We start from the raw sequence: 14,240 nt of genomic DNA on the forward strand, positions 1-14,240 counted from the left end.
TTACCAGCTAATTTTGACCCTCTATTAAAAGAGAAGTAAAAAAAAAACACTTGTATTCAATATATCCTGATTGTATCGCCTTCCACCTCCAGTCTCAAAGATCGTCCCACCAGATAAGAAAGGGATCCAGCAAAGCGCTACTATAGTTCTCACTCACACTGCTCTACACTCTCAGCGGAAACATACATACTCCACATAGCACAAGTCTTTCTTAAAATCAACTTTCAGAAGGTAATATTGCACTTACATAGAGATGTATACAATTGTGCATTTAATAAAACAATCCAGCTGGCACACAAGGCTCCAATCGACATGTTTCATCATAAACGTCTTTTTCCAGGGCATTGGGCAGAGCCTCATGCTGACGTCATCGCATAACCGTAAGTGAGAGGGTTTTAGCCTTATATGCAGGCCGGATTGTTTTATTCAATGTGCAATCGTATACATCTCTATGCAAGTACAATATTATATTAATAAAGTCAATTTTAGGAAACATTTACAGATGGGAACGAGGAACACTTATTAGCAAAGGTATGTAGGCATAGGACACACTGCCTGCCACACCCCCTTAAAGGAGAAGTTTACAAAAAAAATAAAAAATTGTTAAACCCACAAGTGTTTTTTTTTTTACCACTACTATGTCTTTATATTGAGATGGGATATGATTGCCGCACCTAGAGTATGCTGTCCAGTTTTGGGAAGCAAGTCCTCAGGAAGGATGTACTGGAAATGGAGCGAGTACAAAGAAGGGCAACAAAGCTAATAAAGGGTCTGGAGGATATTAGTTATGAGGAAAGGTTGCGAGCACTGAACTTATTCTCTCTGGAGAAGAGACGCTTGAGAGGGGATATGATTTCAATTTACAAATACCGTACTGGTGACCCCACAATAGGGATAAAACTTTTTCGCAGAAGGGAGATTAATAAGACTCGTGGCCACTCATTAAAATTGGAAGAAAAGAGGTTTAACCTTAAACTATGTAGAGGGTTCTTTGCTGTAAGAGCGGCAAGGATGTGGAATTCCCTTCCACAGGTGGTGGTTTCAGCGGGGGCCATCGATAGTTTCAAGAAACTATTAGATAAGCACCTGAACGACTGCAACATACAGGGATATACAATGTAAAACTGACACATAATCACACACATAGGTTGGACTTGATGGACTTGTGTCTTTTTTCGACCTCACCTACTATGTTACGATATGTAACTATATTGGGGGCATATATATATAAATTTACAAATGCAGCAATTTAGAAATTGGATGAAACGTTTAGCACTGTAAAACACTTTTGAAAGACCAGAATCAGGGACAAATGAGGAGGAAAGAGGGACTTTGTTCTAAAACAGTCACAGTTGAGAGCTATGCTATTATGAAAAGGACTTTTTTCGTTTTTTTTCTTTAGGATTTGTTAATGATTGGTTGGTTAAATGTATATAAGTGCAAAAGGTATATTCTTTTTTTCAAATAACAGTTTTTATTTGTTATCTCTCAGAGAATAGGACAAAAACAGAACAAAGTAAGCTCCAAGTAATACTGAAACATGGGTACAGCAAATTCAAGCAATGTAGTAACAATTGGCGCAATCTCCTTGCTAGGTCATACCATGAACTGTTAGGTAACATATATATAGTTTGCCACAGCTGAGATAAAAACGTATGATGTAGAAGAGAGTGTGAGAAAAGAAGAAGAAGAAAGGTAGGTAAAAGGAGAGATTTGGAGAAAAGGGTAGATGAAAGAATGACAGGGAAATTACACATTAGCTCATCCACCGGCTCAAGAGGGGTCCTCTCAAAGATGCCATAGCTCCCAGACCGTATCATGTATTTCCAGCCTATCCTGTAGTCTAGATGTAATTTTTTCCATTAGCTCCACGTCTTTTATTCTGGCATACAGAGCGTCTTGGGAAGGCGGGGAGCTCCGCTTCCAGTTGAGGGGAACCAGACAGCATGCAGCAGTAAGGATGTGTCTGAGTAGTTTCTTGTACGGTTTGGGAATTTGTAGTGACGATACACCAAGCAGAAAAATGTTGATGTCAAGGGAACCGGCACCTCAAATAGGCGGGACAGCAGGTGCTGTGTTGAATGCCAGAAGGGCACTATCAGGGGACAGCTCCAATAGATATGGTTAAGAGTACCTTTATCCCTTTGACAACGCCAGCATCGATTAGAGCTAGATGGATAGATGGCGTGGAGCACGTCTGGAGTCAAGTACCAAAAGTAAAGGATTTTATAGGCGTTTTCCTTGTAAAGCGTGCAAAAGGAGCTCTTAGCTACCCGATGGTCCGCCACGTCATCTCAGGGATTTCTTCACCTAGTATCTTTTCCCAACAGAGCATATAGGCATGTTTACCCTGGTTTGGTATAGAATAGGCATTAATTAGCTGATATATGTCGGAGATCAGGCCCCGACGTGCGGATCCCTCCAAGATTATGCGCTCAAAAAGGGATGGTGCTGAGAATTGTAAATTTGGGGCAATGGTTTGGGCATAGTGGCGTATTTGAAAAAAATCCATAGAACACCTGGCCAGGTAACTCATATTTATATTGAAGTTCAGCAAGTGTTAGTAGTTTACGAGTTCTAGGGTCTACCAACTGTCCAAAGTGGAAAAAGTTCTGTGTCACCCAAGGAGAGGACATCTGGTGAGTGAGACTAGCAGGCAGCCTGGGGTTGCAGATAAAGGAAGTTAGGAGCGATTTTGCAGAGCAGAGCTCATGTTCGCGAGATAGTTTGTGCCAAAGCGATCTGAGTTGAGACATGGATCCCAAGAGCTTACCTGGGTCCACCTCCGCACTTGCATTCCAGAGCAAACTGTTCGGGTGCATGGTTTTTCAAACTCCGTCCACTTATTATAGGATTATTGAGGGAACCAGGAGGTTATGGCGTGCAGTTGGGTCGCTTGGTAATAATATACAAGGTTAGGGAACGCTAGTCTCCCATCAGATCTGGACATCATTAATACTGAACGGAGAATCCTATGTCTCTTATAGTTCCAAATAATGCATATCAAATCCGCTTGGAGTGTTCCCAAGTGCGCATAGGGGACAGGAAAATGCAGTGTTTAAAATAAGTATAAGAATTTAGGGAGGATGGTCATTTTGACTGAGGCCACACGCCGCAGGAGGGATATGTGGTGAGTTTTCCATTTTTGTAGTAGTTCCCGTATGGATTGAAATAGAGGGGGGAAGTTTGCTTGGTATAGGGTGGCGAAGGTCGGGATAAGGTGTACCCCCAGATATTTCATGGCCGAGGTCTTCCAGTTATAGTGGAAACTCTTTTGCAGGTGGTGGACTTCTCCAGCAGAGATATTAAATCGGGAGGGCCTCTGATTTGGAAGCATTCATTTTATAACCCAAGAGGGACCTATAGGTGTCCAGCTCAGCGTGCAGATTAGGCAAGGAAATCCTGGGCTGAGTCAAGGTAAGTATGATGTCGTCATACTTAACAGTGACAACTTAAACTCCTTTCCCCTGACCGATATGTCCCAAATGTCTAGGGTTCCGCAGATGGATGCTGCCAAACACAAAGCGCAAACAGTAGGGGTGAGAGCGGGCACCCCTGGCAGGTACCATTAGTGACTGGGAAGGAGGAAGATAGGGCGAAGGGGGTCTTCACTTAGGATTTAGGGTTGATATAAAGGTGTGAAATAGCTTCTAGGAAAGGTCCCCGAAATCCCATATAGCGCAACGTGGCAAACAGGAAAGGCCAGTCAAGATGGTCAAAAGCCTTTTCTGCATCCAAGCTTAGTACTAAGGACCCCAGACCATCCCTGTTTGCCACGTCAATTAAGTCTATGACCCTCCTTGTGTTGTCACCTGCCTGGCGGAGAGGGACAAAGCATACCTGATCTTTGTGAATTAGAGGAGGGAAGGACCGAATTCAAGGGAATTGAGAGAAGCTTGGTAAAGATTTTCAGGTCAGAGTTCAGAAGTGCTATAGGCCTGTAGCTAGCACATAGAGAGGGGTCCTTATCTGGATTCGGAATCAGAGTTAGGAAGGATCTCTGCATATCTGACACATAATCTGACACATACTGACACATAATCACAAATAGGTTAGACTTGATGGACTTGTGTCTTTTTTCAACCTCACCTACTATGTAACTATGTAACTATGTAATCTGAGGGTATGGGGGTCTGCTGAAGGAAAGCGTTAAAAAGCTTACACATATGTGAAATTAAGAGGGGGAGAAAGGATTTGTAGTATTCTTAAGGGAGGCAGTCTAGGACAGGGGATTTACGTGTGGGTAGATTTTTAATGGTTGACTCAAGTTCCTTCCCAGTGATGGGTGCATTGAGGGGGAGAAGATCCAAAGGTTGCAGTTGGGGGATTCCACTCCGCTTCAGGTATTGATCAATGCAGTCAACGAGATCAGAGGGGGGTTATGAGGAATCCTGGGGTTATTATATAAAGCAGAATAGAACTCCTCAAAGGAGTGAGCAATGTCTCGGGGGTGGGATAGTAAACAGCCCGATCTATTTTTAATTTGGCGTGGGGTAGTCGTGTGACTGCGGTCAGACAGTTTTCTAGCTAATAGGGAGTGGGCTTTATTACCTTTGTCTTAGTAGAATTGTTTCAGCCTAGTCAGGGTTTTTTCCACTTGTCCTAGTGCCGGGTCTTTGAGTGTCATTCGGAGACGGTGATTTTTTTAAGTAAGGGTAGGGATGGAGATAACTGTAGCCGAAGTTCGAGGGCCCCAAGTTCCCTTTCTGTTTGTAACTTGGTAGCCCTAGCATCTTTTTTCATGGCGGAGATGAGTGTGATGCAGTGGCCCCCGGAGGACTGCCTTATGGGCTTCCCAGAGGGTGGAAAGAGATACCTTGGGGGTGTTGCTTTCAAGAAAATACAGTTTCAGTGTGAACTCCAATTCCATTTTGGATTAGAGGTGCTGTAAAAGGAAGTTATTCAGCTGCCAATGGCAAGGCTTGCGATTAGGGGCTCCTAAGTCCAGTGTAAGTAAGATGGGGGCATGATCGGACCAGGAGATTGGGAGTATCTGTGCAGACCTGGTAATGCGTAGAGTGGTATTATTAACAAAGAGGTAGTCAATACGCGTGTGCATGCAATGACAGGTATATTCTTATAGTGATTTTACTATGATAAATAAATTAAGGGTGGTTTTCTTCCTATGCTGCCCCACAGGTACCTCATACACATGGCAACGGGACTTACCAATAAAGGAAGTTGGAAGTTTGTTGATGAGCTGGGTTTTCATAGAAATAGACTCAGGCTTCCGGGAATAAGACAGGGTGGGTTTTTCTATCAATGAGGAAAAAACAACAGTTTTGTAGAATTCAGGGAGAAATTTGACTAACTGTGCATATGTGATCTCTTTTTGTACCTGCAGGTGGTGCCACGGCTGTCTGTACCATATCAGTCTGTGACAAGGCGCTTTCAAGGGACTTCATCTGCTATAGACAAATTTACCACTTTCATCAGTAAAATTAGTTTAGGCCTTAAACTCCAAACTCAGCTAAAAAATATTTTTGTTGTTCTGGATAGATTGGGGGTATATTTAAAATCGCTAACAATTTTAATGCTGTCTGTGACCCCATTGGATAGATTTTTCCCTCGCTACTTATTATTATTATTATTATACAGGTTTTATATAGCACCGTTTGCGCAGCGCTTTACAACATGAGTTATGTGGTCACCAGGAACTGACAGAAGTTATCCCCGACAGAAAGACAGCTGAAATATAAAAAAAGAAGACATTAACAGGTGCTAACTCACCTCTCGTTTTCTTTTTTCTGTATCCCCTTTACTAGAGCTCTTAGAGACTGTGGATTTGGCTCTTTGGTTAGTAGATTCAGTAACATCCTAGGAAAATCAAGGAAAAAAAATATAGAAAGTCTCAAATATTAATTTAGTGTTTTACTAAATTTAGTGTTTTAGTGATTGATTTTAAGTAAATCCAATCACTAAAATCCTATATAAGCTTTAATATATTCATCTAAATTTCAGACCAAAAAATTGATTATTTTTAAAACTGCAGCTTTATTTTTTTTTACAAAACAGAATGTTCCTTTTTTTTTTTTTAAACAATGGCATGTTATACATGTAAAACATTGGAATTAAGCAAAGACACAATGACAATGGAAAGTGAAATAAGCATATTCCTTATAACAGATCAACCGCAGACACAAATGAAAAATAAATCTACAACAACAATGTTCATCAGCAAAACCATGTAGGGATCATTAAGTAGTTCGACTAAGCCAACCCGTTCAAGTGTATGGTATACAAAAGGGGGCACTGCTCGCCTATGCAGTCCATGGCTGCCACACCCTCTCAAACTTTTTAGGACAGTTCCTGCTGATGTAGGTTAACCCAAACATGGGAAGAGCAGCGTTAACAGATTTTCCCCAGGAGGCTATGCAGGGGGGGAGAAAGGAATTCCACTTAAGTATAATTTCTCTTTTTGCATAATAAAATAGATAAGAAATTAAAATCTTAGTGCATCTAGGCCTCTGTTCGTCCTCCTGTATACCTAAAAACAGCTCAGGATTGGTCGGGAGGGCCAGCTCAAGGTGGTGATTTATAAGTTCCACCACCTCTCTCCAGAAACGGGCCACCCCTGGGCATCCCCAGAACTTATGTAGATATGTACCTGTTGTTTCACCACAGCGGGTACATTCTGGTGACCTCAGGGGAAATATTCTATGTAGTCTCTGGGGCATGTAATAAACCCTATGTAGAATTTTATCTGTATTAACTTATCTCACAAGGAGATTAGTAGTTTATCCCCAAGACAATTCTCCCAGTCTGCCCTGTCAAGCAAATCCGTCCTCCACAAGTCCCACAGTTTGTCCATCTTGGGAGAGTCAATGGAGAGCAAATGCAGGTAAAAAGGGTGGATAAAGGTTTGGGTAGGGATTCTTGAGCCAGGAATTCCTTAATAAGGTCCATTGCTAGAACAAGGTGAACAGGAAAAAAAAAAAAAGGCAAAAGGTTACTTTACCTTAACACATTCTCTGCATTAAGGTAAAAACAAACCTTTCAACAGTAGCTCCCCCAAAAAACAATTAGGTCTGCTTCACACCTATGCAGGTTGCTGTTTGCATATTGCAGGTGTATTTTGCCTATTTCAATACACACTTTTGATCCATTGAAGTCTATGGAACCAAAAACCAGAAAAAAAAAACAAAAACCCTGGCCCTTTCCATAAAATGCACAGATATGAACTACATCCATAGGAAACCATGTTAAATGGACTGCAGTGTGTTTCTTCAAAACTGAAAATGCACTAAAAAATGCATAGGTGTGAACCAGGCCTTACCTGAGTCTACTCTTGATCCACCGTTATGCCATCTGCAGCAGCTCTTTTCCCGTTTTCTTGTATTCACAGAACACAGAGGCAGCAGGGGGAGCCACTGGATAAGTAAAAAGTGCTTTTTGCTGCCCCCTAGACCTTTAACCTTTGCAGTACAGGGAAAACCCCACTGAAAGGAAGTATTTTAGTTCGCCCCAAAGATAGGCTTTAAAACATGTTGGTAGGTCAATAGACTTCTTCCCTGAGCACCTCTAGAGTGTGAGTGAGTTTTCAAGCATTATTAAAAAGGAAAAATTAATTTTTTTAATTAAAATAATAAACAAGTTATACTCATCTGCTCTGTGCAATTTTATTGCACAGAGAGGACCTGAACCTCCTCTTCTGTGTCTGTCCCCATAACAAGCGCTTGCTAATGTGGGAAGACGTGTGGGGTCGCTCCCGAGCAAGTCAGTGTGTGCCATAGACACGTACAGCAGGGCTCAGCCCCACCCCCTGCTTCCTCCTCATAGGATTTGACTGACAGCAGAGGGAGCCATTGGCTGCCTCTGTGCCTGTGAGGAGAGAGAAAGCAGCGATGTTGCTCTCGGGCACAACCCTGGATCGAAAGAAGAACCAGACAAGAATTTGGGGGGCAACTGATACTAGAAGGTTTTTTAACCTTAAGCCCTTAGAACCACTTTCACTTGACTATAATATTGTTGTTCCACTGTAACCTTTGGAAGAAATTGCTCTTATGGGGTTCTATGTACGGGATTATTATTATATATGCAGTTCCACCAAAAAGTCTTTGTGTACACAGTTATGTTGTCTGCAATGTAAAATAAATAACGAATTCTATAGTTTGGGTACTTCAGCAGAAAGAATGTGTCTTCTGTGTCTATCCAACCTTCTCTACTCCTTTTGCTGCATCCTCCACAATGCAAAAATATTAAAGCCTAATTTCAGGTTTACTTTCATTTTTTGCAATAAGGCACTGCGTCGCTTTTATTGACAATTGTCGTGCGACGCTGTACCCAAACTAAATTGATGTCCTTTTTTTCCCACAAATAGAGCTTTCTTTTGGTGGTATTTGATCATCTCTGCGGTTTTTATTTTTTGGGCTATAAACAAAAAAGACCGACAATTTTGAAAAAAATGTTTTACTTTCTGCTATACTACATATCCAAAAAAAAATATTAAAAAAAAAAATATTTATTCATCGGTTTAGGCCGATATATATTCGTCTACATATTTTTGGTAAAAAAAAAAAAAAAAATCTCAATAGGCGTATATTGATTTATTTTTATTGTTTTTACTGGTAACGGCGGCAATCTGCGATTTTTAGCGGGACTGCGACATTGCGGCGGACAAATCTGACCCCAAATTACACTTTTTTTTGCTATAAAAATGCACTGATCAATGTACAAATTAAAGTGGCTGGGAAGGGGTTAATGCTAGGGGGCGATTAAGGGGTTAAGTGTGTTCCCTCTGCGTGTTCTAACTGTAGGGGGGGTGGGCTTACTGAAACATGAAAGAGGTCACTGCTCCCGATCACTGGGAGTAGTAGATCCCGGTCATGTCACTAGGCAGAATGGGGAAATGTCTTGTTTACATAGGCAGTTCCCTGTTCTGCCTCTCGCCGCGATCGCGGGCCACCGGCGGACATCGAGTCTGCAGGGCCATGCTCCTGCTATCTTGCATTTATGGACTGATATACAGGTACATCGGTTTGCGCAGGAGAGACACTCTGCCGACGTATATCGGTGTGAGCCGGTCAGAAAGAGGTTAATTAGCTTGTTTGGGCCAAATGAATTATTTATTTTACGAATTGATGCAGCTGCTGTCAATGCTGTATGAAATGTATGTAGCATCAGCTTCATATAGTATACAGCAACGTGTTCAGGCGAGTATGGGGACTTTTTAGTTTGCTGCTAGAACAAAATCAAGCAGGGCTGAGTGCTTCTCTGTGGCTACGGTGGAAAGGTGGGTGGATGATGTCACAATCTCCACCTCTGCCAATCATTGGAAGCCTTGTATTCATTAAAAAAATACAGGGCTTCCTGTGAATGGCTGGGAAGCACTCAGACCAGATTTTGTTCTGGCAGCAAACACAAGGCTGCATACTGTGTGTGGCCGGTGCTACATACAGTTAATACAGCTCTGACTGTAGCCGCTTCAGTTAGTAAAGTTAATAGTTCATTTGGACAAGCCTGGCCCAAACAAATTATTTGAATTAAAAGTAAACCTGCAGTTAGAACATAAAGCTTCTGGCATAAAAAGTAACTCTCCTGCGCTCAGGTATTGTGCCCAAGGGAAGTAAATCTGTATCTCTTAGTCCTTTGATCCACACTTTGAGTCTTGCTGCCCCCTCAGGACCATGGGTATCCAAAAGTACTAAAAGACAACGAAAAACAAGAGAAGGGTGCACCGACCTAGTGGAATTCCATTAAAAATATTTATTAAAAGGTAAAGAGTGACACAGAACATACTCATAAACAAAGATGGCAGATATGCATGTCAAAGAGCAATATGAACCGAATGCTTCCAGGGCTTCTAGTATACTCTTAACATGCAAGAGGACCAGAATGTGTCCGTGATGGCTAGGCTGACGCGTTTCCAGGGAGAACCATCTTCCTCAGAGCCAAAGGTAAGCCCCTTTTGTTTGTGAGTATGTTTTGTGTCACTTTTTACCTTTTAATAAAAATTTTTAATGGCATTGCACTAGGTCGGTGCGTCCTTTTCTTGTTTTTGGTTGTCATAAAGCTTCTGGCAGCAAGGCACTGGAAGCAGTGGCTGTGCATGGTAGACCAAGCTTGGAACAGGGAATTTAGCGTCAGGATCTAAAGCCCAATATCCTTTTTTTGATCAAATCTTTCCAGCTGAAACAAGGCTAAAATGTTTAATAGTATAGTAAGAGGCTGACTCACCACCATGCTGATCTGAGACTTTGATTTGTGCTTGGAGCTGCGTTTCTGATACATTCTGTTCCTCTCCTTACGAGATCGTAAACGTTTCTTTTTCTGAAAAAACTAGTAAAAAGAAGAGTTTTGCAGAGTGTCGCTGTCATTGTCTGTTACTGTGCCATAGTCCATACTGGAGAGAAAACCCAAGTTATACTGAATAGTGGATGTACTAAAATTAATAAATCCAAAAGTGTCAGCTCTTTACATGCGTGGCCAGCTACAGCCTGCAATATAACGTAATCATTAAATTTTAGTGGCACCTGGCAGTTATTGAAATGATGGTCTGTTGACTGAAGCAAATATAACAGTTGTATATAACTGGAAATTGTATACATACAACAGATCTAATATCTCACCTTTTCTGCCATTTTCAGCAAATGTGCAGGAAGTCCATCAGACTCGGAGCTATTTGATCCACTGGTGCTGCAAGAGGCAGTGAAAAATGAAAGTTTTTTGTGGATTGCAGTCTTTTAGATGCCATTACGGCCGTGCAGTATTCATATAGGAGTGTCCTAACCTGGTCTAAAATTTTTCTAAAGGTAACAATAGAACAGGAACACAGGCATCTGTGGGTGGAACATGTAACATGTTCCCAAAGGTGAACTTATCCTTTAAGTTCTGATATGAAACCCAGAATCCAGAGGATCAGAGAGATTTTTGGTGGGAAAGAGCCTCCAACCATGACTAAGGGTATCTTAGCCTAGTAAAGGTTAACGCGCCCACAAGAGAGGGCTGAAATGGGTAAGGAAGCAGCCAGCAAGTGTCCATGAGGTGTGATGTAGAGCAGGACATGCTTGTGAGAAGGAGCCATGTATTGTTTGCACTACTGAGACATTGTTGAGCTGTGATGACCTTTTATTTGGACTCCTGGAGCAGGTGGTGACTTAAACCCTGTTATGGGACAAGGTTTTGCTGGAGGTGAGCCCAGGTTTTGCATTATACCTAGCAGAGAAGGGTCCCACCACTCAGGTAGGCACAAACCAGTGGAGATAAAAGCCAGTGTAGTTTTATCCTTCAAAGGGGAAGAGTCCCAGGTGCTGGCTGATGCAAGATGAAGCAGGAAAATCGAGGAAAGCTGGAAGCCGCACACCGGTGTTATGATGAATGCTTTTATTGATAAAAAGCTAAATCATAAAGGAACACAAACACTACAGCAGAAGCGTACAGAAACAGCTGACGCGTTTCACACTCATGATGAGTGCTTACTCATCGCTATGTCAGCTGTTTCTGTACGCTTCTGCTGTAGTGTTTGTGTTCCTTTATGATTTAGCTTTTTATCAATAAAAGCATTCATCTTTACACCGGTGTGCGGTTTCCAGCTTTCCTCGATCTTTGCTTTATACCTGATGGACTATTCTGCTTGTTTTCAACTGTGGCATTGCAGTGACAGGGTCACTTTAAAGTGGTGTAGGGCGCAGCAGAGAGCCCTTCTCCTGGCTGCTAAAGAACGCTAGAATTTGTAAAAACCTGCAATGTTATTGGGACTAAAACCTCATTTTATGCACACAGAAGTGTTATAAACGTAAAGGGTACAGCTGTACAAAGAAAGCGGCGTGGCGGCAAAATAAAAGGATCGATTTTGAAATTCAGCCTAACTATAGAAGTCAAGGAACCAAATGCTGTCTGGTCTGGGCCCAGTCACAAAGTATTGTCAATATTCCCATTGCAAATATTCCTGGAAATGGGCTCAAATGCAGCGGGTGCTGCAGAAACTACCAGCTGGATACTGAAATCGTTACAGATCAATGCACATATTCCCCAGCACATCATGGATCATCAGCCTGGATTCACACTATAGCAATGCAGGAACCAGCGCAATTCCAGTGCCGGTTCCCGCATCGCATCTCTCCGACAGGCAGTTCACACTGCCCTCTGCGAACCGCTGCAGGTGTCAATACAATGTTAATGACACTCCGATAAAAGATGTACGTTATTGGGCAAAGCCAGACTGAATAATATCTGAAAGGCGATATGCGCAATAAAGTATGTTAATGAAAATGGATCGTATAGGACCTGTTAGTTGACACTAGCAGAAATAAATGAACAATATAAACCTGAAGGTGTACAGGTGAGCTGTGTAAGTGGATCAAATGTAAACTATTATTTGACACCTGAGGTGATGGTCCTTTGTGATGTGATCTTTCTGCAATAAAAGCGTCGGACGACATAGGACGATCCATGGTGTGCTGGCGAATATGTGCATTGGGTTTGGCCCAGGACCCAAAAAGCACCATAAAAAGTTGCCCTCACTTTAGCACTGTTTTTTAACACTAGGTTAACTTTAATATATACATCATATATACTGTATGCAGAAAGCAAAAACCTTACTAGTCATGAGAATTAGCAAATAAAGCCTACACCAAGTACAAAGACATTACATCATATTAATTAGATAAGTAACACTTAGCATATGGAGGTGTAAGAGTGTGAAATTCTCACATTAAAACCAATTCTAGTGTCAGCCTTGCTAATTATTGCAAATCCCTAATTAGGACACTTCAAATAAAATCCTGCAATAGGAAGATTTTTAAAATGATTATTATCAGCTAAATCCTGATGGGCGTAAAAAAAAGGCAGTAGTGTGGACACTCAAAGAAAGACCCGCCCACTCTGCAGTCCAAGGAACAGAAGACCTGGAAACCGTAACATCACCAGAAAAAATGGCTTTTGGGTATATTATAATTTTTTTTTTTTTTTGCTGCAGTAGTTAGTTAGGGGGTATGTTCATGACCAGGTTATGTCTTAAAAGAAAAAGCACACCCTAGTATTTTAGGTGCATGAGAGGAGGATGGTGTGTAATCATGCCTAAGTGCTGTATTTACTATACAGGCTCTGTGGGCAAACTTCTAGGGAAAAGGGTTAAGAAAGTGATCCAGCAAAGTAAGTTTACGGTTTTGTTTAAATTTTTCTTTCATGCACAAGGAGAGGATCTTTATGAGAACATCCTTAAAGTAGAACTATAGTTGTAGTAGCGCACCCCCCAAAGGAGACACAGATGAACTGGGATCCCTCACCCTGCACAGCCAGGCACACCAAATTTTCACAGTCACTTCAGAATCAGAAAACAGTCCAGTACTTTGTTTTGTTTTTTTTTTGTTTTTTTTTGAGGGGATACAACTTGGATAGGGATTGGGAGAATTACTGAATGCCCACTTGACTTCAAACAACTTCAGTAACAACTTCTCCTATATACAGTCTATATACACTCCTCACTTCCTCCAGCCCACCTGAGATAATGCTCGTTGAGTCATCCAGCCTCCCTGAGTCACATAATCCCTGACCCAGATTCAACCCAGGCCTGGCTCTCAGCCAAGCCAAATTTCCCTACACTACAAACCTATTTACATCTAGCACACTAGAGGGTGCTACACTAGGCAAAACTTTTATTTTCATTTTGGATTAAGAGAAATTAGGGAACTCATTGAGGCCCTCCAGGTCATCATAACTAGTGTCCCCATTGGAAGATCTCCCCTCTCTTACTGTTTTGGGGACAACCCGAAATTTGGTATTTTCTTTTACTTTTTTCTGGCTTTCATGGACAGAGGAAAACTCTGGGGAAAGGTTAGAACCTTTTGAAAATTGTGGTCTGTGTTCTCAGTCCTACTTTAGCCTATTCAATAAGACTCAGGCATACAGGAAGTAAGAGGAAATGCCCTCCATGGAAGATAGAGAAAAAAATAAGTAGTGTGGGAAGAGATCAGAACCTCTACTTTTAGTTTTTCTCTTCACTTTTTGTCTTGTCCTGACTGGTGTCAGTTAGAATAAGAGGGGGGGGGGGGGGGGACTCCTTAGGAGTCAAAGACAGCATTAATAATTTGGAGTAGGGACTGGGTGTGCAAGGAAGAAATGCAATTAGTAGAAAATATACTTACAGTATAGTAGTCTAGATTCCATTTTATTTATACTCTTTTGTCAAAAAGTCCACGTTTCGGGGATTTCAAAAGGTCCCTCATCATCCAGGGTCAGTACTGTTGAAAGTGTGGGCTTTCAAATTGGAGGGATCCTAACGGGTAATTAGCCCTAAAGAT

At 41.7% G+C, this 14,240-nt stretch overlaps 1 protein-coding gene across 4 annotated transcripts in view; it reads right to left on the minus strand.

Annotated features, from left to right (window-relative positions):
- AGBL2 (AGBL carboxypeptidase 2) overlaps positions 1-14,240 on the minus strand; it is a 95,050-nt gene that overhangs the window by 18,897 nt on the left and 61,913 nt on the right. For 3 of the 4 annotated variants that reach the window (XM_073604425.1, XM_073604429.1, XM_073604428.1), the window contains 5 exons: positions 10,569-10,635; positions 10,177-10,278; positions 5,731-5,817; positions 5,339-5,408; positions 5,170-5,256 (listed from right to left, as the gene is read on the minus strand). In XM_073604425.1, coding sequence (XP_073460526.1) covers positions 5,170-5,256; positions 5,339-5,408; positions 5,731-5,817; positions 10,177-10,278; positions 10,569-10,635 — 413 coding nt within the window. The remainder of the gene's footprint in view (positions 1-5,169; positions 5,257-5,338; positions 5,409-5,730; positions 5,818-10,176; positions 10,279-10,568; positions 10,636-14,240) is intronic. The other variant, XM_073604427.1, reaches the window with a different exon arrangement.

The sequence above is a fragment of the Aquarana catesbeiana genome, linkage group LG11 (genome assembly GCF_042186555.1).
Source record: "Aquarana catesbeiana isolate 2022-GZ linkage group LG11, ASM4218655v1, whole genome shotgun sequence".
NCBI lineage: Eukaryota > Metazoa > Chordata > Amphibia > Anura > Ranidae > Aquarana > Aquarana catesbeiana.